The 27,500-nt window shown below is 45.2% G+C and overlaps 4 protein-coding genes across 4 annotated transcripts in view; 2 read left to right on the top strand and 2 right to left on the bottom strand.

Moving 5' to 3' along the window:
- Positions 1 to 926, bottom strand: part of isg20l2 (interferon stimulated exonuclease gene 20-like 2) — a 3,413-nt gene extending 2,487 nt beyond the window's left edge. The window contains exons 1-2 of the mRNA XM_070966631.1: positions 881 to 926; positions 1 to 116 (exon numbers count right to left, since the gene is read on the bottom strand). The exon at positions 1 to 116 is cut by the window's left edge and continues 674 nt beyond it. The gene's annotated coding sequence lies outside the window, so the exon portion shown is untranslated. The remainder of the gene's footprint in view (positions 117 to 880) is intronic.
- A 249-nt stretch (positions 927 to 1,175) lies between these two features.
- On the top strand, positions 1,176 to 6,655 carry mettl25b (methyltransferase like 25B). Its single transcript, XM_070966654.1, has 8 exons — positions 1,176 to 1,540; positions 1,915 to 2,033; positions 2,347 to 2,563; positions 2,651 to 2,713; positions 2,863 to 3,000; positions 3,409 to 4,208; positions 5,356 to 5,540; positions 5,622 to 6,655. Exons 1-8 carry the CDS (start codon positions 1,403 to 1,405, stop codon positions 5,732 to 5,734), a joined length of 1,773 nt encoding a protein of 590 aa, XP_070822755.1. The 5' UTR covers positions 1,176 to 1,402; the 3' UTR covers positions 5,735 to 6,655.
- Positions 6,656 to 9,306: 2,651 nt separating this feature from the next.
- LOC139333281 (uncharacterized) lies at positions 9,307 to 18,858 on the top strand. Its single transcript, XM_070965549.1, has 12 exons — positions 9,307 to 9,800; positions 10,350 to 10,715; positions 10,850 to 11,215; positions 12,057 to 12,422; positions 12,883 to 13,236; positions 13,336 to 13,353; positions 13,595 to 13,658; positions 13,753 to 13,796; positions 14,010 to 14,160; positions 14,272 to 14,385; positions 14,725 to 14,792; positions 16,535 to 18,858. Exons 1-12 carry the CDS (start codon positions 9,408 to 9,410, stop codon positions 16,556 to 16,558), a joined length of 2,328 nt encoding a protein of 775 aa, XP_070821650.1. The 5' UTR covers positions 9,307 to 9,407; the 3' UTR covers positions 16,559 to 18,858.
- The window catches only part of LOC139333278 (protein NLRC3-like), an 8,803-nt gene continuing 119 nt past the window's right edge, over positions 18,817 to 27,500 (bottom strand). Inside the window, exons 1-12 of the mRNA XM_070965544.1 lie at positions 27,146 to 27,500; positions 25,943 to 26,044; positions 25,610 to 25,717; positions 24,937 to 25,038; positions 24,604 to 24,711; positions 24,354 to 24,417; positions 23,048 to 23,276; positions 20,821 to 22,618; positions 20,554 to 20,727; positions 20,160 to 20,333; positions 19,838 to 19,884; positions 18,817 to 19,377 (exon numbers count right to left, since the gene is read on the bottom strand). The exon at positions 27,146 to 27,500 is cut by the window's right edge and continues 119 nt beyond it. Coding sequence (XP_070821645.1) covers positions 18,839 to 19,377; positions 19,838 to 19,884; positions 20,160 to 20,333; positions 20,554 to 20,727; positions 20,821 to 22,618; positions 23,048 to 23,276; positions 24,354 to 24,417; positions 24,604 to 24,711; positions 24,937 to 25,038; positions 25,610 to 25,717; positions 25,943 to 26,044; positions 27,146 to 27,234 — 3,534 coding nt within the window. The 5' untranslated portion in view covers positions 27,235 to 27,500 and the 3' untranslated portion in view covers positions 18,817 to 18,838. The remainder of the gene's footprint in view (positions 19,378 to 19,837; positions 19,885 to 20,159; positions 20,334 to 20,553; positions 20,728 to 20,820; positions 22,619 to 23,047; positions 23,277 to 24,353; positions 24,418 to 24,603; positions 24,712 to 24,936; positions 25,039 to 25,609; positions 25,718 to 25,942; positions 26,045 to 27,145) is intronic.

Genomic DNA, 27,500 nt, shown 5'->3' on the forward strand with positions numbered 1-27,500 from the left:
TAAAATTAACGTCGCACACTTCTACACAAAACAACTGTGCAGATCTCCTTCTTTTGACCCCTTCAACAGGTCTTCAGCCTTCGCAGTCCAACTGAAGCCAGTTTAAACACATCATCCTGCAAGACAAACACATCACTGTCAGACGCTGTCTGGATTTAAACTTTAATGCATCACTTCAATATGACCGATGTGCAAAACCTGCCTGCTAAAGCAAAAATTTAGGGAAACCTGAACAAAAGATATTCATTCATTCTTAGGAGAATTTGGACTTTTGCGCTCATTAATAAAAACATGTATTAAGAGCAAAACATACTTGAAGCATGAAAGGTGAGAGTACAGCAAGTGCAGTAAAATGTTCCCTGTCAGTGTTTTACACTTTCAATCAACATCAACACACCTGGAGCACAAAATTTGTCTCCGAGATATAGTGGAGTAGAAGTATAAAGCTACATTAAATGTACCTCGAATCTGTAATCAGTCGTGTTACTTAAGCAAAAGTACTTCGCAGGTTACATTAGCCTCATCTTCCACAGTACTGTACAAGTAATTTACGAGCTACGACCAGAAGACGATGTACAAACAAGTGAAACGCAGCTAATGTCTTAATTACCTAACTTATATAAACTTAAATAAATGTTAAGTAACGCTGAAAGAAGTGATTTTCACTGTTGACATTAGCCATCGCTGTTGACGTTAGCAGCCTGCGATCGTTAGCTGGCTAACGCTATCTATGCTAATTCCGTGATTATCGATGGCTGGATATGATCACTTCTCAAGGGAAAAATCGGCCACGCGTGTTTCTGAACGTAGGTGGGTTCATATCCACAGATTCCCTATTTGTAAATCTATGAAAATAACTTTCTGAAATATAAAGCCAGACCTGCTGCACACTGTCACCACGCGCGTCTTCCTGCTGACAACAAACTATCAATATCCGGGTCATGCTGCCTTCTGGGACAGCCACAAAGTTGGAAAAATCAACGTATGTACTATTAGTTCTACCACCAACTATTATACGCATTAGATGTGTGTATTTTAACGTTGCAATGAATCTAAACAATTGACATACTTGTAAATAAGCTATATAAAATATCTTTTGAGTATTTTCCTATATATTTTAATGTAACGTACGTGGGCCGACCTGTGACTTCTGAATGTACGCGACGTACATTAACGCATCGGCACTCTCCATGTGAAAGTTACAGCTCGCTGGCTAGCTAGTAGCTAAAAGAAACACGCATTTGTGAAGTGAAAATCACGTAATTTGCGTTAGAAATGATAACTGTAAGGACTGTGTGAGTGGTAGCTGCCTATGTGTTTTGGACACACTTCGCCTTGACTGTAAATATAACGTATCATTTACGAGCTAACTTATGTTAGCATTAGCTCGCCTTCAAGTCTCATGTCAGTTGATCTGTCAGCAGCACAGGATGTGGACATGAGTACTTCAAGCCTTTCAGCAGATCAGCAGAGAGAGCTGGCCAAAGGACTCACCACTTTCCTGTCTCAGTACAGCCGCGTGTCCGACTCCTATATCATTGTGCGTACGCGCAGCTGACTCTTGTCACAGTTTGCAGCCTTTCCAGGAGTGAATGTTGTTGAGTTTTGTTAACTTTTGAAACAAACGCTGCCTGCAAACTGAAGTGTCCATGACACCAAAGCGTTATTACACACTGACGTTGGCTGATTGTGTTCATTTGCACACTAATAATGTGCCTTTATGAGACTATCTGCCTCCTCAGCTTGAGCTCCATCAGCTGCAGCAGTGATTCAGTGAAATAAAGTCCTGTATGGTCTGTCTGTGTTTTAGGAACTATTCATGTGGTTCTTTACATAAAGTAACTCTGACAGCTGGATTCACATCCCATCCTTCACAGTTTCTCTAATAACTGCCCGTTTGTGATTCCCCTGCAGGAGTTCTTCACTGAAGATCTCTGGCACACGTTACCCAGCAGCTGGCAGCCTGTGCTGCAGGACCTGTCCTATCCTCAGATCGCAGACCTGCTGCTGGATGCTAAACATGGAGACAGAAGGTACTGCTGGACTAATCAGGCCCGTCACAAATCCTTAATGCAAAGAACAAGAGAATGGAAAAAGGAAGTCAGTAAGGAAGCATCAACATAAGACGGAGGTGAAAGGGTTATATTTAGGAGGGGGTCTCAGGCTGTCATTGGGTTCATATTGAGTCAGAAAACACCAGTTCTGAAAGGACTAATGAATGAGGGGTGTAAGATAAATCCCACAGTGGGGAAGTGAAGTCGTTACAGCCAGCAAGTGTAACAAAAACTAAATGAACTAGATGCCGCCAGCCGTGTGATCTAAGTACCAGCCGTCCTGTCCTTACAGGTACCCCTCGGTTTGGCCTCTGTCGCTCTTGGCGTTCCGGGCCACAGCTCACGCTCTGGCATTTCCCAGAGACTGCAGGCGGGAGCGAGGCAGAGCGGCCGGCTCGGCGAAGCCCGAGGAGTTCGTGGAAAACCAAAGTCAGAGCTCACTGCTGGGACACATATTCAGGAGGCACGTCAAACCCAAGAAACAGCACGAGATCCGCAAGCTGGGCATGGTACGAGACTGCTCATCCGTCCTTGCTTTTTGTGTCAATCTAAGGACGTGGACTCGCTTTGACCTGTGTCTCTTGTTTAAATCCCAGCTGGTGAAACAGCTTTGTGACCGGACCGACTGCAGCAGAGTGGTGGATGTGGGCTCCGGACAGGTTCGTCCCATCTTCATCAGCAGGCAGGAGGTTTCTTTTGGATGATTCTACGTTGGGGACTACTTTCAGCGGCGGATGAATCCCCATTCCCTGCTGTAGTGAGTGTTTGAGTGAGTGTGTGTGTGACTGAGTGTCTGCCGTCTCAACAGGGTCACCTGACTCGTTTCCTGTCCTTCGGGCTCAGACTGTCCGTGACCGCGATTGAGGCCGATCACACCCTCGTTGCTGTGGCGTCCAAGTTTGATGGACAGTTGCTGCGGGCCTTAGAGAAGGAGAAGCAGAAGCAGGTTGGTGCGTTGCTGAACTCGTTAGACAAAAGTTAACCGTCTTTCAGTCTGGGCTGTTTGTCTTTCCTGTTTATTAATGTTTACAGTCTTCTTTCCTGTTCTGTGATGGTGAACCCGATACAGTTTGTACTTTTCTGGAAAGGAAAGGTTTGTGACAGACATGAAGCGCAGCATCCTGTCTTCTTGAAAGTCTCCATCTGTGAATCAGTGTTTATCTCTGAGAGTGAAACTGACCTTTGAACTGATTTTTGGCTGTCAGTGGAAACGAGCTGTGAACACAACGTCGTCTTTTTAAATGCAAATACATCACAGCGTTAATCTGGAGTCGTGCTTGTTTCCGCCTGATCAATGCGGGTCCGTCTTCAAGCTGTTAGCACCAAAACTCATAAACGTCTTTCTTCCTGGTAGAAGTGCTCGTCTCTGGGTCCAGCGTCGCAGCCCTCCCCTCGCCATGTGGCCGGTTGGGTGAACCCCAAAGCACCGTGGGAGGCCTTCATAGAGCAGCTGAGGACTGCAGAGTGTCAGCTCACTGAGGGCCCCCCAACTCCATCTGGACCCAGCAAAAAGAGGCTGCGGGGGTCTGCTCATGAGGACCGCTCTGACGAGGTCCAGACCTCATCGTCTGGTTCCACAGATACTCTGTCGCAGGACTTCGATTTGACAACACGACCCCGCCAGTCTGAGGAGGACTCATCGGACACCTGCTGCTCCTGTGCCCAGGAGGGGGTCCGTCCTGAGGAGACCACCCAGCGAGGCTGTCCAGACTTCGTCCTGACTGGTCTCCACGCCTGCGGCGACCTCAGCGCCACCCTCCTCCGCCACTTTGTCAACTGCCCGCATGTACGCGGCATCACGTCTGTGGCGTGCTGCTACATGAAAATCACCACCAGAGAAAATCCCACCCCCCCAGGACTGGTGGAGCGTCCCGCCCCCCCAACGCCAGACCAGGAATCGCTTCCCTCAGAGTTCGGCTACCCCATGAGCGCCTGGGTGCGGGGGTTGCCGGGACATCGGCTGTCTTATAAGGCGCGGGAGGGGGCGTGTCACGCTGTGGAGGACTACGTCCGGAGGCTTCGGGAGGAGAGCGAGCTGCTGAGGACACACTGTTACCGGGCGATGCTGGAGACCTTCATCAGGGACACAAGACCGGATCTGCGCCGGGCCGGAATCCAGACCATAAAGAAAGCCCACTTACTGCCCTTCACAGAGTGAGTGACCACTGCAGCTGCTTTTTAGCTCAATAAGGCTGAAACAACTGAGAATTGATGTTTATTAATTGATCAGCTGATGGACAGAAATTAGCAGCAAATTTGATAACCATGTGTTAAAGTCATTTATTGAGCAAAAATGTCAAAAATCCAGAGTTTCAGCCTCGTAAACGTCCAGATGTTTAATAGAACTGTTAATTATTATTATTATTAATTCATTAAAGAATTATTAAAGGAGGCAACAAATGAATTAGTAACACATTAGTGGCAAAAAGTCAAATTCTTTCACTTAACTTTAATGTTTTAAGGACAGAATAAATATAGAGAAGTCTTAGTTTAATCATTTTTAATGATTTCACTGCGAGGTTTTTCAGTTGTCTTTTAAATGCAGATTTTAGTCAATGACTAAATGTTTGTATTTAAATGCACCTTTACGTTGACACATTGATTTATTTGAATCAAACACGGGAAACGTTCAGCAGCTGGACGACTCTTTTAACTCCGGTTTAAGCAGCAGATGAAAGAAAAGGCCTGGTTGAATATTTAAAGCCGCCGTGTGTCAGTTTTCAGCGTCTGAAGAAGTTTTCTGGTGGTGATTGTGTGTGTTTTTAGAAAAATGAGACAGTCCTGGTGAAGACTGGTGTCTCCCATTCATCTCGCTGCACACCACGATGCCTTTTTTGATATTACCACTGGGGGGCGCTGAATTCAAACGTTGGATTTTGGCTCATATTCATTGGGTCCGTCAGCAGAAACTGTAAATTCTCAAAAATTAAGATTGTATTTGAATAATGGTCAACTGTCAAATCAGGGCGTGATGAACAGAAAAGGCAGTTGCTAATAAAGTTTGGGTGAAAACATCAAGAGAGGTGAGATTACCTGGAGACACTCAGGTAAGATAATCCTGTATTATGTATATTCCTACAGTACTCTGTCAGTACTATAGCAGAGTTATGTGATCCCAGTGTGCTGCTCTGCTTCTGAAAATGTGAAAATATATCAGAGGACTGGCAGAAGTGAAGCCCTTTGAGCCACTGAAGGATTCTGTACTCCTGAGGAAACAGGAGAAATTCAGAGTAAAGGCCTGTTTCCAATAGATGCTCGTGCTTTTCTCCTCACATGAGCTAAATAAAACGTTCCCTCCCAGGTACGCTCGTCTGGGTCTGGCTCGGGTCGGCCTGCCTCCCGGCCTGCCTCTGGACCCGGAGCGGGTGGAGGCCATGTTGAAGCAGCAGGTCAGGGTGGTGGTGTACTTCAGCCTGGCCCTGCTGTTGGCCCCTGTGGTGGAGACGCTGGTGCTGCTGGACAGGATGATCTACCTGCAGGAGAACGGTGAGCGGCTGGAGGCTGCTGAGACACAAACTTTAACAAACGCTCATTTCCACTCTGTGCTAAAGCCTCGTGTCTCTGCAGGTGTGGACAGTCAGCTCGTCCCTCTCTTCGACCCAAACCTCTCTCCAAGGAACTTTGTGCTGGTGGCTCTGAAGGCTCGTGGACAGGGACGAGGACAGGTGGAGCTACAGTAGCCACGCTGGTGGAAAACGTCCAACTTTTCGATTGACTCGAGAACCCAAAGTCTTAAGGTTATTTCGATTTTAGCCTGTTTTTAAAGATGTTAAGTTATGAACTTTGAAAGTCTTTTGCTGGACACGTTTCAGCCAGGAGGAGGACACGTCCGTCCTGCAGTGGAGCCTGTGTGATTTCCAGCTTCACGGTGGCTCACAAACATGCTGCTCAGCTCTCAGCTCTGCTCCCAGAGTGCAGCCGGTCCACACAGCGGCTGTTAGCTCGTCCGAACGCGACGTTTTCCTGACCTCGTGCAGCGGCTGACGCTCACTGCAGGCGTCGTCATGGCACGCGCTGGTTTCTGTGTGTCATCCAGTGTGCGTTCGCATGTTTTTAATGTTATTTAGTCTATGAAGTGGCACGTGTTCTCGGCTTTACTGCATCCGTTACTCAATGAATAAAACCAGTTTCGTTTAAGCTGCAGAAGCTCGGCAGCTTATCTTGTTTAAGTGTAAAACTGTCCAGAGGTTGTCATGTTTTCAACACGGCAGGACTGATGAAGAGCAAAGGTTGGAGTTGCAGTATTTGATGTTGGCACTCGGGGGCAGCAGAGCTCCTCAGAAAGCTGACAGGCAGAAACACACTCACACTCACACACTCTCCTGTGGATAAGATTTAATACACTGGTTTAATATTGATTTATTTTTTTTTTTTTTTTATTTTATTTTGAAAGTGCCTCAGCCTTTGCTGTGCTGATTGCCTGTGATCATCTGCAGGTGTGCAGGGTTTAAAAGCCATGGCCACACCCCTTCCTCTCTCTCTCTCTCTCTCTTTTCATTGTCTTTCACAGGTCCAGGTCAGAGCCTGGCAGGCTGCAGCTGAGCTCCAGGCTTAGCTCTTTTCAGCTTGGTCATTTTATGAAATAAACCTCTTAAAAAGCTTCGCCTTATGGCCGTGTGACTCGTGTTGCTTCCCTTTGAGCATTGATAATATTCTATCTTATGTTCTTATCAAAGGTTTCTCATAATCTGCAGAGTAATTAGAAACTGTGCAATAATGCAGTAAAAAGTACACATGTCCCAAATGTAGTAGAGTACAAATATAAATACACACACACACACACAGAGCGGAAAGGTTTGGTCAGACTTTCTGTTACTGTCAGCAGTTAAGCAAGTGAGATTAATGCTTCTTTTTTTTTTCTGTGGTAAAAAGATCAGCAGTGACGTGCAGAAGTTTGTGCATTGAGAGATTTGAGCTCTTTCTTTAATTAGCTTGATAGCGCTCTGGCTTGTTCACAGGCCTCGTTAGGAAGGACAGGTGATGCAAATTTAGAAAGAAAGAATCCTCTGAGAGCAGCCATGAGCTCCTCTGAGCAGCTGCCTGCACTCTGAAAGCCCACAGAGCAGGAGAAGGATATCAGAAGGTGGCAAAGCATTTTCAGACCGAGGTCTCCTCAGTTTGTCGTGTGGTTAAGAAGTGACGGTCAACAGGAGCAGTGGAGGTCAGGCTGAGCTCTGAAAGCAGAAGCTGCTCTCAGCTTGTGTCACAGAACATTTAGCCGGTGGAGAAAAAGAGTTGAATTAAACATCAGCAAATTCTGGAAGCAGACGTTACGCCACCTGCAGGTGAAAAGAGGATGGCTCCTACAGCGGACTCATCCACAACAGACGTTTGGCCGTGGCCTTCACAGCCCCCCCGACCTGATCGAAAATCTGTGGATGGGCTTCAAAAGAGCAACGCATGCATGACAGAACATCAGTGTCACAGAAGTAGAAGCTTTTTGCAGGAAGAATGAGCAAAAATCCCCCAAACGAGAACTGAAAGACTCTTCAAAAAGTACCAAGGAGGGTGTTACTAAGCGCTGTTTGGATCTTTCACTTGCTTAGTGAGCAAGTATCACTAATCTTGACCAAATATTTGCATGCGTGTGTCTATATAATGTTCAACCTCAGCACTCTCATCAACCCTGTTCCCAAACCAGAGCTGAGAAGAGGCCGAACGTTGGACTTAAGGCTCCAAATGAATCCTATCCTATCACCAGAGCAACAAACTCCTCGAAGCTCACGCGGCCGTCCATGTTCCTGTCCAGGTCCAACATGATCTCCTCCACCCTTCTACAGTCCCAGCTGTCCTGGAGGACAAACAGGGAGGAGTGAGCACAGGAAGCTCAGGTGTGAACTGACAGTGACACAGACGAACATCAGCAGCCTGATCACATTCTCAGGCCGCTGATGTTCATCCACCTGTGACACCTGAGGTAATCAGTTTGAAACGCAGTGCTGACTGTAATCTGTATCTGTAATCTGTAATCTGTATTACAGATAATCTGAAGCGTGCTGGAATGAATGTCAGCAGACGGTGCTCACAGTTCACATATTAATGCCTTTATTATTTAATTCCTGTTAATTCCTGTTTCCATCATCATCTGCTGCAGCTGGAGGTTAAAGCTGGAATAAGTTCTTCCGTATGATCAGAAAGAAAATCAGTAGAATTTAACTTCAGTCACTTTCATTTGCCTGAAAAAGATGATTGAGGATTTTGCTCCATGTAGTGCAAAAACTCAGAGACAGAGACGCCACAACTTTTCAACGTCTTTCAGATTAAACATTCATAAATAATACAAATGAGGCCTTCATTCGGTTTTGAGAAACCTGGAGCAGAAACCAGGTTACTGCTGCATGTAAACACCTTAAACCCCGTTTGAACGTTGTTGGCACAGAACATACTGACTGAGATTTGATGAATATGGGAATATGAATAACTGGGTTTTTCATGTTCTGTGCTAAATATGAGCAAACACACTCAGAACCAGGATACTGGAGCTCACGTGAACACACTCACTGAAGCGCTTTCTGACCTGACGCCATCAGATCATGAACAGGAAGACATCATTGGTCAGAGTTTGCTTTGATAACCACTTCATAAAACAGCCCATGGTGCATTTCACTGTATGAATCAGGTACCAATAAGACACTCAGCCGTACCTGCTGGTACTTCAATGTGGGTCCAGTGACAAAGTTTCGTGTTGTCATAAAATCTGCTGCGTACCAGTTAGTGGTTTACTTCAACTGAGAACCGATGTTCGGCATCTGGCGTCCTGACAGAGGACTCAAAGCTTTGACCTTCAAGGGTCTTTACAAAGGGAGACAGTAAGTTTCAGGAGGACAGTCGCCCCTCTGCGGTCTTTTTAGGTCAGCCTGCGTCAGAGAACCAATTAATCCTCCACAAACAGCCACATGGTGGATGTGTAATCCTGGAACTCGACGCTCCAGAGACACAGTTGTTTTGGAAAATCCCGACATGCTGACACTTCGTTCTGTCGCTCCTGTCAGTGTTGAAATACTTTCCATCCAGAAGTCGGCTTTATGGTGCCAGCTTTTATGCAACAAATCCTGACCCCCCCAGGTTACACAGAACACACACAATCACAACCAGATGTGTTTCTTACAACGCACTTGGAATTGAATTTCTCCGAGCACGGCTGCTGCTCTGGGACCAGTTTGGTTCTCATTCTATGTGGAGCATCTTAGTGATATGCGACCTTTGCGGTGGTCCTAAATCAGTGCTTTGTTTGTAGAAACTCCATTCGTGGACTCCTGCTCCACCTCCTGAACAGTGCAGAGACACACTGGTCTCAAACCTCCAGAAGCTTTGTGTAACAGCACAGGGCAGTTTTGGAGATTACTGAGAGCCATGAAGGGTTGGGTCTTGGTGGTTTTGGGGCTGCTGCTGTCTCTTCAGCAGGCCCATAGCAGGAGAGATGACAGGGCGAACTGCAAGCCGGTGACGGCCAGCTTTTGTCAAGGTTTGGGATACACCACTACCCTCAATCCAACTGGAGTTCTGGGCTACAACCTGCAGCAGATTGGTCAGATTGTGGAGACCTCTTGTTCACCAAACGTCGCCACGCTCATGTGTCGTGTTGTCGTGCCTGAATGCAGCTCAGAGGACGACAGCCGGTTGAAGCCGTGCCGAGCTCTGTGCGAGAAGGTCAAGACAGACTGCGAGTCCGCCCTCAGAGCGAAGCGGCTCCTCTGGCCATCGAGGCTCCGATGTGAATCTCTGCCGCAGTCAAACTGTGTGCAGGTTAGTATGAAATGATGAGGATCAGCTGTCCTTTCTGAAACTCACGTTGTTGTTGTTGTTTTCACATTGTAGAACTGAATCAGTGGCTTTCAAGAACTAGTTCAACACTCAACTTTCCTCCTGAGATGGATTTCACTCCATTTCTGTGCATTAAACATGAAGCTACAGCAAACAATGGTTTGCTTGGATTAGTGCCAGCAGGAAGACACCGCACCCGGTGTTTTTACACATTCCAGATGTTAATTACTGAGTTTTCGAGGTGCTGATACATGATTCTGTTGCCTTTGGAAAGAGCTGTTTTCACTGTTTTTCCACTGTCTTACCTAAAACGTCACACTGTTCCTTTACAAAGCAGCGGTGAAAATGTTAGAAGGGGCACCGTCACCACAGTGCACGGGGTTACAGTTTGGGTTCATCTTTGTTGAAAGGTTGCACCACAGAAGCATCTGAAGCGGTCGTATGGATATCTGGGCTAACCCCAGGTCAGGAGGGGGCAGGTGCATTGGTTGTTAAAAAAAAAATCACTGATTTATTTTTCTGTTCGTTCAGGGTCCGGGCACTCCCGCTGCTCCAGCATCCCCTGCAACATGTCAGACAATCACTGTCCCTCTCTGCAAAGGCCTGCCTTACACCGAGACTGTCCTGCCCAACGCTGCAGGCCACACAACGCAGAGCGATGCAGCTCTGACCTTGACTACGTTTGTACCACTGTTACAAGTGGAGTGCTCCCCTCATCTGAAGTCTTTCTTGTGCTCCGTCTACACCCCCAAGTGTGTGTCAGGAAGACCTCGACCTCCCTGCAGAACGCTCTGTGAGCATGTAAGGTCCAGCTGTGAACCAGTTCTGAGCAGGTTTGGCTTCCCGTGGCCAGAAGCCCTCAGGTGTGAAGCTTTTACCACAGACTCCTGTGAACAGGTAAGGCTGCTCTTTTTGACTCCTACATTGGCACTATGAGCAAATCGGGCACGCGCAGACGTGGCTGATGAAAACTACAGGAGCAGAACTATTCAGAGAGAAGAATTCACTGATTTATGTTTCTGCTCTTCCAGGGTCAAGACTTCAGTTCAACTCACACATCCACTGCAGCATGTCAGGCTATCACTGTCCCTCTCTGCAACAACCTGCCTTACACTGAGACCGTCATGCCCAACATTTTAGGCCACAAAACTCAGGAAGATGCAGCCCTGGAGGCACATCAGTTTCATCCACTTGTCAAAGTGGAGTGCTCCCCTCAGCTGAAGCCTTTCTTGTGCTCCGTCTACACTCCTGAGTGTGTGTCGGGAAGACCTCGACCTCCCTGCAGAACGCTCTGTGAGCAAGCGAGGTCCGGCTGTGAGTCACTGATGAAGAAGTTTGGCTTCCCGTGGCCAGAAGCCCTCAGGTGTGAAGCTTTTACCACGGAGTCCTGTGAACGCGTACGTAATAATATCCACATTTGTACATTTCGAGCACCAATTTACAAAGTGTCTTGAACAAAGCAATAAAAAACCAGACAGCAAAAAGCCAACTGGTCACACCAGAAACACTTCTGACACATCAGAGCACTGATACACTCCATCACAACTGCTTGTTGAACAGTAGGGATGTAGTGATGCTCGACGCAGGAGGGCCAAGCCTTCAGGTCAAGACTCAGCATTTACCTCCACCTGAAAGATAAGGGACACTCACTGGAGGACAGAGAGGACAGATGGTTTGAAGGAGGAGTGAAGGAGGATGTTTATACAGAAATAGAGAAGCAATCTGTCGACAGAGGAGGAGGAGGAGGTCTACGACACCACTCACCTCCCACCTACAATACTGTCCTTTCATCCCTTCACAGGGATTTAACAAATGGTCCTCAGACAACTTCAAGGACTGTTATTCACACCTGACATCAGGTGATTCCAACCACTCTAATGACTGCCATTAAAGACACTGACAGGTGCTTTCATTGACTTTGATAATGACTCCACAGAGGTTAAATACCTGGGACTCTCCACCAGTCGGCTGGGAGCCATAGTGACAGCTGCAGGCGCTTGTGTCAACCTAAGAGCACCTGACTGCCTCTCATACCTGCTCATGTGACGTTAGGTCGGACAAAAATCAATCGCAAGATTCCCACAAACAAATCCTGGACAGCACTGAAAGAAAGGGACTTTTTAAAGGCACTTTGACACGATGAGTGAACAGGACAGGTGCAGATGAGCTTGATGAAAACTACACAAGTGAAATTCATAAAGAAAGAATGATTTATGATTTATGTTTCTGCTCTTCCAGTTTCAAGACTTCAGTGTGACTCAAACACCGGCTGCAGCATGTCAGGCTATCACTGTCCCTCTCTGCAACGACCTGCCTTACACTGAGACCGTCATGCCCAACGTCTTAGGCCACAAAACTCAGGACGATGCAGCCCTGGAGGCACATCAGTTTCATCCACTTGTCAAAGTGGAGTGCTCCACCCATCTGAAGCCTTTCTTGTGCTCCGTCTACACTCCTGAGTGTGTGTCAGGAAGACCTCGACCTCCCTGCAGAACGCTCTGTGAGCATGCAAAGTCCGGCTGTGAGTCACTGATGAACAGGTTTGGCTTCCAGTGGCCAGACGCCCTCAGGTGTGAAGCTTTTACCACGGAGTCCTGTGAACACGTGAGTCTGCTCTTTTTGACCCCAACATTAAGATGATCAGATGCTTACAAGGATGCTTGTGTCTCAGAAACCACTAGGTGCAGAGTTTTTAATATCTACGCTTGTAAAGTACATTTCAAGAGAGTTCTGCACACTGGTTGGAAAGGTTTCTGAAGCAGCCAAAGGGACACAGATTTTAAGATCAGATGCTCCATAGACCAGGATTAAGACAACACTTGTGGTTCCTCCGTCCAGCAGGTTGAGAGGAGTCAGCAGTCAGCAGCGGAGACAGAGCAGTTAATGTAACACATTTTTCAAAAACCCTGAAGCATCGCAACCATCAAAGGTCCTTCAGCACAAATGTGCTCAAGGACTCACTCTGCTCCACTGAAGGCTATGAGTTCAAACTTCGTGCAATGGCAGCATTTCGCCGAAGGAGGGTCGCCAAAGTGAAAAAGTGTGCTCTTGTGTCTTGTTCCAGTACGGCGTGGGCAGCGGCGGCGGCATCTGTGAGCCGATCACCATCCCGATGTGCCAGGGCCTGTCCTACAACCAGACCATCACTCCGAATCTCCTGGGACACACGAGTCAGAGGGACGCGGTGGTGAAGATGTCCTTTTTCAACTCCATCCTGCAAACCGTGTGTTCGGTGGACATACGCCTCTTCATGTGCATGGTGTACGCCCCCCAGTGTGTGGCTGGGGAAGTGCAGCGGCCCTGCAGGTCATTCTGCGAGAGAGCCAAAAAGGACTGTGAGGGTTTGATGACCAGTTTTGGCGTTTCCTGGCCAAATGAGCTGCAGTGTAACCGATTCCCAGACCAAATGTGTGTATCAGTAAGTGACGCTGATGAACGGGGAATCTGAAGAATCAGTCAGGGATTGTTCATGATTCAGAACATTTTCTGACTTCTTCCTTTTCCTTTTCCTTCACAGGAGGACAGCAGGCCGGAGGTATTTCAGCTGATTGTTTCCAGACATTTCATGTTAACTCTCTTTTCAGTCTTTTAAGTTTTGTAATCGTTCAGTATTTACAGTTTATATTTGTGATGATCAAAATTGTAAAAATGTGTTTTGCTACAGTACTCAGGGTCAGTGTAAGGATGTACAGGAAGCTGAACCCATATAAAGTGTACTTCTGCATGTGAAGCAGGAAACTATGTTCATCTACTTTATTCATCTTTTTTTCAAACAGATGCTGAATGCTGAAGGTCTTCTGGCTAAGCTGATCGCCGGTGGCTATTCTGTTCGTGGCAAATGTCCGTTTCTTTTCCACTAACTTTAACACCGCTGTCTAATCATCTGAATGAGAAGTGTTCACACTCATGACTGCATTTATTCTCTGCAATGCAGCCCTGAGCCTCAGGACAGCCCGTCTACTGCTGCTTCTCATGGACGTATCCTTCGTAGCTCACACTCCACCGCTGGTTCGGCTAATCAGCTCAGTAATTACAGCCATAGTTAGTCATCAAATCTGCTTGTGCCAGGATCAGTGGGGTCTCAACAGGGGGTACGAAGCTTCAGGTATCATTGATTTGGCTGCAGCCATTATGCAATGAGGTGTTGGGTTTTGTATGCTTTCAATCGATTTCTTTAACCAGCTTTTTCAGGCAGACAAGTCCGGAGACCTGGACGTGGTGGAGCTCTTCAAACTGGAGCACTATGTGGCCGTAGCCAGGAGGGAGTACGTGGAGAGCTACGAGAGGAGGAATCCACCCGCCATCACTCAAACCCAAATGAAGAAGACTCTGTCTGCGCGAGGTAAAACATCTGATCTTTACCAGCGTGGGAACGACACACAGACTGAAGAAAACCTGAACTGACCGAGTGTCGAGTCGAGCTGTCTAACTCACCGTTGTCTTTATCACACAGGGCTGGATTTAGACAATGAAACGTTCAGAAGTCTGTGGCACGAGTATCACTCCACAGACGGCATCGACTACGACCAGTTTGTGGCGCTCGTGACAAAACTTCAGATCCTCAGCAGTAACGGAAACCACCGCGCACCAGTTCCACACGACACACATACTGCTTTTTCTCTTTATCAAAAATGATGAATTTATTCATATTAGTACAGAAAACAGGAGGCTTTCATGTGTTTTTGGCATAAATGCATTTTATTCCATTCCATTATAAATCCATTATAATAACAGACAGTTTAAGACACTGAGACTATAAAACTCCTTAATAAGTAATGACGCATGAGTGGTTCAGGAATTGCTGTGTAACAGATTTTGCACATAAACAGATTTTTTATTTATTTTTAATGATAGTATATTTTGGGTAAAATTAGTTCAGGTTCTGAATCTTTGCTTCCCGTCTCAGATCGTTTTCAGGCCCATCTGCTGAGTTTGCCGTGTGACTGCCAAGTCGCCAGCTTCTCTTTCAAGCAGGTGAGTTTAAATGTTTTGATTGATGCTGTCAAAGAAACAGACTCAATGCAGCGGGAAGCTAATCCTTTGTTGATGCTCAGAGGGTAAATTCAGGTGCTGCAGCAGAACAAGGGCAGAAGTAAGTAAAGCAAAAGAGAGGACAAGTAAAAAAAAAAAAAAAATCTAACTCTAAAAGTAAAAATAAAAACAATATAAGCACAATAAACTCAACATTACAAGGAAATAAGTACACATGGTAGTCATGGTCAGTGTTTAAAGTTATACTGCAGCACAGTCTGAAGAAAAGTGACATAGTGCCATCTGATAATCCATAGACTCAATCAATCAATCAATCAATCAATCAATCAATCAATCAATCAATCAATCAATCAATCAATCAATCAATCAATCAATCAAGAGCAGTGTGATTAGTATCAGCAAAGTCAACAAAGCAAAAAAACATGTACGAGTAATGACAGCATTCATGAGAATAATATCATAATCATGTAAAGCACACACATAGCACAAGCACGAAACACACCATAATGTGCTTAACATAACAGTAAATAATAACAACGTGATAAAACAATAAAAGCATAAAAACAGCAGGATAAGACACCCGTCAGGTAAAGAGAGAAAGTGATATAAGAAGATGCATCTTCAGCTTTCGTTTAAAGGCGTCAGCAGGTTTAGAACATACATATAATACAATGACGTCGTTATACTGAGCATTATGTGTATTAACATTGACATATGATGATGTAATACAAGATTACAACGTAATACATCATCATCATTGTCATCATATGGCTGTATGGGATATAAAGCATAAGTTCAGATGTTTTAATATAGTATAATCTAATACATAGTATAAGACAGCTAAATATCATAGAAATATAGTAGTCTCTGTCTCTGTCTCTCTCTGTCTCTCTCTGTCTCACTCTCTCTCTCTGCATGTCTGTCTGTCTCTCTCTGTCTGTCTCACTCTGTCTGTCTCACTCTGTCTCTCTCTGTCTGTCTCTCTCTGTCTGTCTTACTCTGTCTCTCTCTGTGTCTCACTCTGTCTGTCTCTCTCTGTCTGTCTCTCTCTGTCTGTCTCTCTCTGTCTCTCTCTCTCTCTCTCTCTCTGCATGTCTGTCTGTCTCACTCTGTCTCTCTCTATCTGTCTCACTCTGTCTCTCTCTGTCTGTCTCTCTCTGTCTGTCTCACTCTGTCTCTCTCTGTCTGTCTCACTCTGTCTGTCTCTCTCTGTCTGTCTGTCTCTCTCTGTCTCTCTCTCTCTGTCTGTCTGTCTCACTCTGTCTCTCTCTGTCTGTCTCTCTCTGTCTGTCTCTCTCTGTCTGTCTCACCCACCCGGTCGAGGCAGATGGCCGCCCACCCAGAGTCTGGTTCTGCTCGAGGTTTCTGCCTGTTAAAAGGACGTTTTTCCTCGTCACTGTCGCCAAGTGCTGCTCATGAGGGAATTGTTGGGTCTCTGTAGATAAAAGAGCTGGTCTGTACCAGCTCTGTATGGAAAGTGTCCTGAGACAACTTCTGTTGTGATTTGGCGCTATACAAATAAAACTGAAATGAAAAATAGAAAGTATTAAAGTTTATAGTATATAATCTGTATCAGCTGCTCAGCCCTTGATATAACATTCATTCTGTTATATTATAAAGACGATGACACATTTAATTTACTTTAGTTATTGATTTCTATTGCTGCATGTAAACAGCTCATTGTGTTGTTACACTCCTTTTTTTCCTCTTTTCTCTCTTTTCAGTTCATGAAATCAGCCATAGTCTGAGGACCAAGCAGGAGCTGAATAAACCACAGGAGGAACGTCTTTTAGAGAGTCGTAGCACAGGGCTGTGAAGTCCATATATACAGTATATTTACATACATACATGTGGGTCTGAATCCATTCACCAGCTTCATTAACACATTTTCCGTCTTAAACTTCAGAAACATCTCAAGAACTTTCACCTCTGAAAACAAGCAACTGTGACTCTGAGCTATTTTTCTGACCGTTGTCAGCTTTTCTGATGCAGAATGTTTCTCATGAGTTTGCGTTGTCAGATCACATTTGAATCGTCATTTTGTAAAATTGTTAATTACATTAAAAATACTCAGCTGCAGTTATCATTCAGCTTTCTCTACACATTTCTTATTTCTTTTTCTTTGGCCAATAAACATCTGCAAAAATGTGAACATGATGGTCGATTTCATTAAAAATAAGACAGTGTACTGCATTAGCATTTTCATTACACGCATGACTTTAGTTACGTGAAATTGAGCACAGAAAACAGGAAAAGTTTCATGAAACCTCATGTCAACAGATGGCTAACTAGCAAATAGTGCAGTTTTGGTAGGTTAATCACAAATACATACATACATATTGTATATTTATACATCCAGCACTACAACGCTTTACCGTTCCAACGGACCACCGGTGGCCCTACGAGCATTTCTTATTTTTCTTCCCGTCGACTGACACATTTACAGAAAGCTAAGATACTCCTGTATCGATTGATGGAAACCACTTTAAGATATGATCACATCAGGAGGCATAATAAACACCGAAAGCAGACAAACAACTGTCTTAAAAATTAAAGCCACATTAAGGCAACCCACTGATAATGTCAATTAATGATCCATAGATCGAAAATACTCCAACAAAAACAGACTGGAAACATCCACGAAGGTCCAGAAGATCCACTGGAGTAAAAATATTTAGTCCAGAACGTGATAATAATCCACAGAAAGATGTTTTCTCCTTTTAAATTAGCAGCTGATGTGCTCGTCTTCTGCTTGTCTTCTGCGTTTTCCCGGTAGAAACTTCCAGAAACACAAAGAGACATGCGCCATCTTGTCTCCAGTTAGTCTGTGGAGTCTCAGGTTTCACTTGACCATCATAAACTGCCATATGAAGCCTAGTGGCAAGGTAAGCCAATAACAGCCTGAGCTGGACAGAGGGGCCTCCGTCCATTCTTCCATGTGAAAATCTAGCCAATCACAGCTAACTTTGCAGATGACGGACACTTTGAATAGCCAGTAAAATTCTGAACAGGCCAATCTGCCACTTCAGTGAACTGTTTACAGTTCTAGACAAACTGGCCTCAATAAAAATATATACAGCCAAAAATATAGGTACAGAGAAAACATGCTGTGGTCCCATTATGTTTTCCAGATAATAAGGCCCAGATATCATCTGCAGGCATCTATTTACAGAAGAATATTCAGGTATATAAGAAAAAAATCAAAGTGTTCAACAGAGATGGTTGGTTGGTTCAAGAACAGCTCTCAGTTCACTTTGGGTCTGTCTTTTTTAGGTGTTTTAGACAAATTTTTACTGCACTGGTGTGGAGATTTATTCACGAACAACAGATCTTACACCTAGCTCACATTATTTGCCTCTTACATTAATCTGTCTTATGTCATAAAATACATTGTCCAGTGATCAGTAACAACCTGGTAGATATTGTATGATGGGGTAATGTGATATAGACGTATATATATGTACATACATGTCAATGTTACAACAAAAATTACATATATTCGTCCAGATTTACACTAAAAGAGGTTTTGTCCTCTAAATTAGGACAAAAAACATTTTTTTCTGCCTGCTTCAGTCTTTGTAAGATGAGGCTTTTTCTTTAAACGAGGACTTTTAAACACAAGTGCTGGTTTCTCGATTAGCTACAGACGAGTTGACCACGCCCCCGTTAATTTGTGATACAATGACCCCGATGGCGAAGGCCGGCAAAAGAAATTAGTTTCTACTGACAAATGTGGAAGCTTCTGAACAGGTGTTTTCTGAGCATGCTACGTCTTCACCTTCACACATCTTCAACATTTTCTTACCTTACAGAACAAAAGTCGTCACCCGGTCTTCACTGGGACAGAGGACTGATGAGGAGCTTCATCACGTGGTGCAACCTGATGTTTTCTGCTTATATATTTAAAGGTGTGGGGATGTAGCTGCCTCTCACAGCGAGATCCTTTTTGTTTCTGGACATCTGATGAGAGAATCAATGAGCAACCCGCTTCTGCACTGCGCAGAACTCTTGTCTACCCAGAGACTGATCTAAACTATGTCACAGAAAGACACTGACGAGCTACATGGGTCCATCCTGACCCTGAATGCAGGGTAGACCTCCTCTGTGAACCTGGTGTGGAAGGTATAGATGTGGGTCGGCTTGTCAGAGGACACTCCGAAGAAGGACAGAGTGCCAGCAGGCCAGTCCAGGTACACTCCCACTCTGTTTGTGGGTGGGGGGCTCTTGATGGGCACTCTGTTGTTATTGTGCAGGACTGAGTAACCTTCATCAGAGCAGCTCAGACTCCAGGACTGATCATTCCTTCCCAGGCAGCAGTCGTTGCTTTCTCCTCGCCGTCTGATTCCTCTGTAAGCCACCGCTATATAAACATGCCCGTTCCACTCAACCTCCCAGTAACAATGGCCAGTCAAACCATCTGAGCACAGCAGCTGTTTCCAGTAGTCAAATCTGTCCGGATCATCAGGGTATGGCTGCGTCTCTTTCGCCACAATCACCTTTCTGTTGTGGTCCAACAGTATGAGCTTCTTGTGTGCCGTGTTCAGGTCCACTGACAGTTCACAGGCATCTGATGGAGACGACATTTTTAACATCAGCTTGTCATATTTATTTATTTACCATTAGGACATAGTTTAGATTTTGAGGCTTAGGGAGCTGTCATTAGTTTTTCAGGTATCTGGTCATAAATAAAGGTATCAGACAACGATGACATTATGATGGCGCTAGATGAAAAGTCACAGGATCACCGGACTCATTAGGGTTCATCCAAAATATCTTCACCAAATTTCAAGACAACACATTCAACAGCTGTCAAGATATTTCAGCAGAAAACCAAATGGATAACTGAGGGGTTGTCGGGGATGTTTGAGGGGTTCAGCCCTCTTTAAGGTAGAACTGCTGAGGTAAACGTATGGAATAAAAACCTGCAGATCATTGGCTATTGGTCTACGCTGAGTGATTGGCCACCTGTGGCCCAAACAATCTGTCAATCAAACTTGTCATTATCTGAAGAAAAAACACACACTTACACTTCCTCAGACCAGATTTCATCCACCGTGATCCACCATGGTCCACCCTGGTGCAAAAACAGATCGACTTTAATGCAAACTGCTGACAGCGTCTGTGCACGCTGCAGATGCTGCCTTTGAAAAGAGACGGACTGTAGAAAATTTACTGTGTTTCTTAAGCTGTGATCACCACAAACAAGATGAAGATCTCAAAATCAGGCAAGTAAGACAAACGCTTTCTGCAAGGCTAGAGCCAAACTAGATGTATGTGGGAAGACATTTATGATTTAATGATTCTTTGACCCCCGGACTCAAACAAACTCAACCTCCTGTTTGTCCAAACCTGAGAGTCTCCAGTCTCCAGCCTGGGACATGCAAACCACGAGAAAGCAGATTCACTCCTGATCCTCCTGGATGATTGTAGTCCAGGTTCAGCTCTCTCAGACGGGAGGGGTTGGATTTCAGAGCTGAGGCCAGAGAAGCACAGCCTTTCTTTGTGATCAGACAGCCAGCCAGGCTGCAAACACACACACACACACACACACACACACACACACACACACACACACACACACACACACACACACTTATTATCAAGTGAGAGAAGCTGTTTAGAGTCTTTTGTGTAACTGAATCTTTTTATACTGAAGTCTAACTATTAGCAAACGACTGTCTGGACATGGAACATATGTTCCAGCCCGTGTTTGCTGTCCATCATCTGCCTGACGAATCCTGACCTGAGAACCTCCAGTGCACAGTGTGGACTCTCCAGTCCAGCACAGAGCTGCTTCACTCCCGCATCCTGCAGGTCGTTGTTGCTCAGGTCCAGCTCTCTCAGACTGGAGGACTGCGAGCTGAGAACTGAGGACAGAGCGTCACAGCTTCTCCCTGTCAGATTACAGCAACTCAGCCTGAAGGAGCAACAAAGAGACTGTAAGGTTAGTCTCAATTCTTACATATTTTCTGCAGTTAAATGTATCTGATGTAGTTATTTGGGAACCTACACAGCTTTGTTGGAGGCTTTGACCACCGGCAGCAGCTGCAGAAGAGCCTCCTCTGAAGCACAGTACTCCTTCAGGTCAAACACGTCCAGATCTTTTTCTGATGACAGTATGATGAAGACCAGAGTTGACCACTGAGCAGGAGACAGTTTGTCCGTGGAGAGTCTTCCTGAACTCAGGCACTGTTGGATGTCCTCCACCAGAGAAGCGTCCTTCAGTTCATTCAGGCAGTGGAACAGATTGATGCTTCTCTCCACAGACAGACCCTCACTGATCTTTTTCCTGATGTACTGGACTGTTTTCTGATTGGTCACTGAGCTGCTTCCTGTTTGTGTCACCAGGCCTCGTAAGAGACTCTGATTGGTAGGCAGTGAAAGACCCACAAGGAAGCGGAGGAACAAGTCCAGGTGTCCATTTGGACTCCGTAAGGCCGCGTCCACAGCACTCTGGTAGAAGTCTTCAGATTTGATTCCAAAAAAAAGAGACCTCAGGGAAGACGATTTGTTTTCTGACAGCAGATCGACTCCAGACTTGGTGAAGGTCAGATGGACATGAAGAGCAGCCAGAAACTCCTGAAGGCTCAGATGGACGAAGCAGAACACCTTGTCCTGGTACAGTCCTCTTTCCTCTTTAAAGACCTGTGTGAACACACCTGAGTAGACCGAGGCTGCTCTGATGTCGATGCCACACTCTGTCAGGTCTGATTCGTAGAAGATCAGGTGTCCTTTCTGCAGCTGCTCAAAAGCCAGTTTTCCCAGAGACTCAATCATCTTCCTGCTCTCTGCAGTCCAGTGAGGATCTGACTCAGTTCCTCCATCATACTTGATGTTCTTCATTTTGGACTGAACCACCAGGAAGTGGATGTACATCTCAGTCAGGGTCATGGGCAGCTCTCCTCCGGCTCTGGTCTTCATCACATCCTCCAGGACTGTGGCAGTGATCCAGCAGAAGACCGGGATGTGGCACATGATGTGGAGGCTTCGTGATGTCTTGATGTGGGAGATGATTCTTCTGGCCAGCTCCTCATCTCTGAACCTCTTCCTGAAGTACTCCTCCTTCTGTTCATCAGTGAACCCTCTGATCTCAGTCACCATGTTGACACACTCAGGAGGGATCTGATTGGCTGCTGCAGGTCGTGTGGTTATCCAGACGCGAGCAGAGGGCAGCAGTGTCCCCCGGATGAGGTTTGTCAGGAGCACATCCACTGAGGTGGACTTTGTAGCATCAGTCAGGGTCTCATTCCCGTGGAAGTCCAGAGGAAGTCGACACTCATCCAGACCGTCAAAGATGAACAAAACCCTGAACTCCTCAAACCTGCAGATTCCTGTGTCTTTGGTTTCAGTAAAGAAGTGTTGAACAAGTTCCACCAAACTGAACCTTTTCTCTTTCAGCACATTCAGCTCTCTGAAGGTGAACGGGAATGTGAACTGTATGTCCTGGATGCCTTTCTCCTCAGCCCAGTCCAGAGTGAACTTCTGTGTTAGGATTGTTTTCCCAATGCCAGCCACTCCCTTTGTTATCACTGTTCTGATTGGTTGATCTGTTTCATATGAAGCCTTAAAGATGTCTTCACATCTGATTGTTGTTTCTGGTCTGTCTGGTTTCCTGGACGCTGTTTCAATCTGTCTGACCTCATGTTCATCATTGTCCTCTGCAGCCCCCTCCTCTGTGATGTGGAGCTCTGTGTAGATCTGACTCAGAAGGGTTGGACTTCCTGTTTTAGAAACCCCTTCAAACACGCACTGGTACTTCTCCCTCAGATTAGATTTGAGTGTACAGCGGCACACTGGAGCAAGAGCTCCTACAAGGAAAAATGACAAATACGCCATTGGATTACTTTAGACTGGACAGGTCTGTCTTAAGAGTCTAATACGATCATTGCAATGTAAATATTTTCTGAGATTCGGAGCTGGAGAGGACTCTTGGCGTCCACCCATGCTTTCTTTTCATGTGTTGTTAGAGGGCAAAATGAATAAATTACTCAACCACGTTCTTTGGAAATGGAAACAAAGCTTTTGCCAGCTGAGGTCCAGAATAGCTACTCATGATGGTCAAGGTTGGTTTTATGTCATGGGAAAGAGAGGGTTAGCGTTACATACTCTTTGGAGGGAGACTTAAGCATAGATGAATTTATATATGTGATGCAGGTATTGCACAGCATATTTACAGCAGACTTCTGACGTACAGTTTTAACAACTTTTTTCTGCTACATCTATGAAGATCCTCTTACTGTTCTGCAGACAGTCGGCCAGGTCCTCCTGCTTCATTCCCCTCATGAACTGCAGTGTGAGTTTCAGAAATGCCTCTCTGCTGCTCTTCCTCCGCTCTTCCTCCTCACCCTCGACCACCTGCTTCATCTCACATTCGTCCCCTGTGCATTCTGGGTAATTTCCACTCAGAACCTTCTGGAACTCGTTAAGCTCGGTATTCACGAACGTAAAGATGTTCTCCTTAAGAAGCTGGAACAAACAACATTCACTAAACCTTTGTGTCTGTAACAGGCAGAGCTACGCAGAGACCCTGCACAGTGTCTTCCTCTCAGCCTGGTTGTACCTCACCTCTATGGCCTGACTGAACCCTTACTGCTGATTTAACTGTATAACAGGAGGAGATGTAGGTCCCTCTCCAAAGCGTCGCCATCAAGGCTTCTTTCTGCACTGCACTTGCTTTTCTTGGTGATTAGGTGTAATTCCCTTTTTACCAGGGTAATGGATACTGATGGACACTAACAGAACTGCTAAGCTGCACCTGCTGACCACAAGGTGGATGATATGCTCCTTACTGCAGAATATATGAGTGCATACTGTATGTTAAGAGATGTTGGTTATGCACACAGCTGCACCCAAGACCAATAAGTCGAGCCCACACACTCATTCTCCCCTCATAAGGTCTTAAGTGGTTGTCACATTCCACGTTAATGAAGGAAAAACGTTGTCCTCGTGCAAACTCGAAACAAATAGTGAGATGCTACTGCGTTCACAATATTTAGAATACTTAATACCCTCCTGACTACCAGTAGTTCAAATTTGTCCTCTGTGGAGGACATTTCTAAACCTAAATATCTCCCACCCACTGCATACTACTGAATTAACTCCTTCTGCTATCTACAGAGGACATTTAGGGCTTTTCAATGATATCAAAATGTGAAGGGGTGGGGCTTTGGTACCTTTCCCTTTCTCATTAAGGAAAATGGCGTCATTAGTGCAAGCACATGTTATGGGAGGAGGAAAAGTAAGTGCATAATATTTTTCATTTTGGCTTGAAATGTTGTTGGCATATTTTATATGTCTCTTAACAACACATTAAAGCATTGTCTGAATCATTTTAACTGTATTTTAGCATAGTATTTAAGTGTTTAAAAAATTTCCTTAAAAAAACTGTTTTCAGTATTCTAATTACCTTACAAAGATTGGGGAATTTTAAGAAAAATATATTGTGATTGGACAAAATTTTTTTCCTGGTAGTCATGAGGATATCCCAAAAAAGGAGCTGCTTTTCCCTAATTTAAAGCTGCAAATGGCAGAAATGAGACACACCATAAACATTGTGTCCAAGTCTGTCTGCGAATCAGTGGAAACATCTGGCCCCTTCTGGTGAACTCTGTGGAGGAAGAATGATCCATCAGTGATACGCTGAATAATGGAAGTAGAAACAGAACACCTTAAAACCAAGACTTTGACCAAAGATGGAATCCTGTAGAAATTGGAAGCACAGTGCAGTAACATTTTGGAGAGATTAAGACACGATTAACTGAGAATCTGCTCTTGAAAAGGTCTGCTGACTTACTTAGGATCTGAATCTCCCCCTTTGAAATCAAGAGGGAAGCCCTTGGACCTGTCGCTCTGCAGGGATATCATGCTTGGTGAAGAACGATCTTCTCTTTCCTGCTTTGTGCTGAAAGAAAACAAAAGACAGAAGACAGGTGGAAGGACATGAGCTCAGTGACGGAGAACAAAGTATGGGGACACACACTGACGATGAGGTTAAAAAATGCAGACATTTAGCTTTATGGCTGTTTGACTTTGCTGTACTTTGTGATGACGTGTTAAGACATTGATTATTAGGACAAGATTACAGAATTTACAAAGAATCTGCTCTCAAAAAGTTCTCTTGGCTTACTTTGAATCTCCCCCTTTGAAATCAAGAGGGAAGCCCTTGGACCTGTCACTCTTCAGGGATATCATGCTTGGTGAAGAACGATCTTCTCTTTCCTGCTTTGTCCTGGAAGACAACAAAAGACAGAAGACAGGTGGAAGGACATGAGCTCAGTGACGGAGAACAAAGCTGTTCTGTGTTACAAGTCATCACATAGAGGAAATCATCGTGGTGGCAGCAGCCCAGACGCCTTTCCACATATACTTCCTACGGTTCCTCATGGGGGAACCCGGGGGCCTGAAGGCTCTGGCAGAGTACCAGGGCCAGACTTTGTAGAGGTTTTTGGCCACACATATGCAAATATGAGGGCCTCAATGAGTGTGATTGAGGTTGGTGATGGAAAAGAAGTTACTCGACTTAACAAACCAAATCTGATCATCTTCGGTTGCATTGTTTTCTACTCCTGCACCATCTTTGGACCAAAGGTCTTCAGAGTCTTAGCTCACAGTTACACTGCAGTCCAAAAGTCTCTGGACACACACTGATGATGAGGTTAAAACTGCTGACATTTAGCTTTACGGCTGTTTGACTGTGCTGCGCTTCATGATGACGCGTTAAGACATTCATGATGATGACAGGATTAAAAGACATAGAGAATTTACAGAGAATCTGCTCTTGAAAAGGTCTGCTGACTTACTTAGGATCTGAATCTCCCCCTTTGAAATCAAGAGGGAAGCCCTTGGACCTGTCGCTCTGCAGGGATATCATGCTTGGTGAAGGGGGATCTTCTCTTTCCTGCTTTGTGCTGAAAGAAAACAAAAGACAGAAGACAGGTGGAAGGACATGAGCTCAGTGACGGAGAACAAAGTATGGGGACACACACTGACGATGAGGTTAAAAAATGCAGACGTTTAGCTTTATGGCTGTTTGACTTTGCTGTACTTTGTGATGACGTGTTAAGACATTGATTATTAGGACAAGATTACAGAATTTACAAAGAATCTGCTCTCAAAAAGTTCTCTTGGCTTACTTTGAATCTCCCCCTTTGAAATCAAGAGGGAAGCCCTTGGACCTGTCGCTCTTCATGGATATTAAGCTTGGTGAAGAGGAATCCTCTCTTTCCTGCTGTGTCCTGAAAGAAACAGTGCAATGACAGCAGACAGGTGGAAGGACATGAGCTCAGTGATGGAGAACAAAGCTGTCCTGTTTTACGAGTTACCACATAAAGGAAATCAAAGCTGTCAGAGGCCGATCAGACCTCAGAATCTATCTCTGTTCAAGAAAATGCCAACAGATCAAAATAGTCTGAAGATGCTTTCAAAATGGACTAATTCAACCTCTCTGCGACATCATGGTTGACAGTCTTCAACTCAAGGAGCAATGATCACCTGAAGTGTTTAGCCTCGACCTTTGAACATCCAAACATCCGTGGTCTGAAGACCTGCGGCCCCTCTCACCGACACCTCCAAGTACTAAGAAGCTTTGCAGTTTAATGCATTCTCTGTCCAATAAAATGTTTCAAAACAAGCCTGAAGGTGATAATCAGCCGATGACAAGAGAAGCTACATGTTTCATTGAAAAGTGATGCTGCAGAGCTCTGGATGAGCTGGCTAGTTCAGACTGGATAAGACAGGTGTGTTACACATCTGTGCATCCATTAATCCATTTCTGGCTCCAGGTTTTTGGCCACACATATCCAAATATGAGGGGCTCAATGAGTGTGACTGAGGTTGGTGATGGAAAAGAAATTACACGACTTAACAAATCAGATCATCTTCAGTTGCATTGTTTTCTACTCCTGCACTATCTTTGGACCAAAGGTCCTCAGAGTCTTCGTTAGTCCTAAAGTATCTGGACACACACTGACGATGAGGTTAAAAATGGCGACATTTAGCTTTACGGCTGTTTGACTGTGCTGCGCTTTGTGATGAGAGAATCTGCTCTTGAAAAGGTCTGCTGACTTACTTAGGATCTGGTTCTTCCTCTTTGAAATCAAGAGGGAAGCCCTTGGACCTGTCGCTCTTCATGGATATCATGCTGTCCTCCTCAGTCCTGAAAGAAAGCAGTGCGATGACAGCAGACCGGTGGAAAGACACGAGCTCGGTGACAGAGAGCTCAGACGTTGTACATTACCAGTTACTTCCTCTCGACACTGTACTCAGGCTTCTCTGACCTGCGACAGTGGGCTGATTTCACACTGAGCTCCTCAGACGTGGACAGGTCTTCATCTTACCTCTCAGGCTCGCTCTGGTCGTCATCTTCTGCAGTCAGGGGGATGCTGGAGGGCGGGACTCCCTCCTCTTCCTCCTCAGGCTTACTCATGGTAGAACGTACACCTTCACACAAACACAGCCAGCATGCCGCGTTTGATGGACTTCATGAAATCACAGTTGTACTTACGACTGTGATGGACCTTGTGGACAAAGTTTCAAACAAAGATTTGTGACATTACATAAAAAAAATATTGGAAAAACTCATTTTCAGCTGCAGTGTAAAATCTGATAACTGTCATTCAGAAGTAAAGCGACTGCACCACTCACTCTTCCTGCTACTGATAAATCCAAACTGAAGGATGGTAACTTTGTCAT

The sequence above is a fragment of the Chaetodon trifascialis genome, chromosome 7, assembly GCF_039877785.1.
Source record: "Chaetodon trifascialis isolate fChaTrf1 chromosome 7, fChaTrf1.hap1, whole genome shotgun sequence".
Lineage (NCBI taxonomy): Eukaryota > Metazoa > Chordata > Actinopteri > Chaetodontiformes > Chaetodontidae > Chaetodon > Chaetodon trifascialis.

What these genes read in the sequence shown, in the direction of transcription:
- LOC139333281 (XM_070965549.1), top strand. Translation starts at nt 9,408, where the DNA reads ATGAAGGGTTGGGTCTTGGTGGTTTTGGGGCTGCTGCTGTCTCTTCAG. An exon ending in TACTGCTGCTTCTCATGGAC is followed by an intron (nt 13,797 to 14,009) that starts GTATCCTTCGTA and finishes CAGCTTTTTCAG; the next exon opens with GCAGACAAGTCCGGAGACCT. An exon ending in GAAGACTCTGTCTGCGCGAG is followed by an intron (nt 14,161 to 14,271) that starts GTAAAACATCTG and finishes TTTATCACACAG; the next exon opens with GGCTGGATTTAGACAATGAA.
- mettl25b (XM_070966654.1), top strand. Translation starts at nt 1,403, where the DNA reads ATGTCAGTTGATCTGTCAGCAGCACAGGATGTGGACATGAGTACTTCA. An exon ending in TGTCCGACTCCTATATCATT is followed by an intron (nt 1,541 to 1,914) that starts GTGCGTACGCGC and finishes ATTCCCCTGCAG; the next exon opens with GAGTTCTTCACTGAAGATCT. An exon ending in AGATCCGCAAGCTGGGCATG is followed by an intron (nt 2,564 to 2,650) that starts GTACGAGACTGC and finishes TTTAAATCCCAG; the next exon opens with CTGGTGAAACAGCTTTGTGA.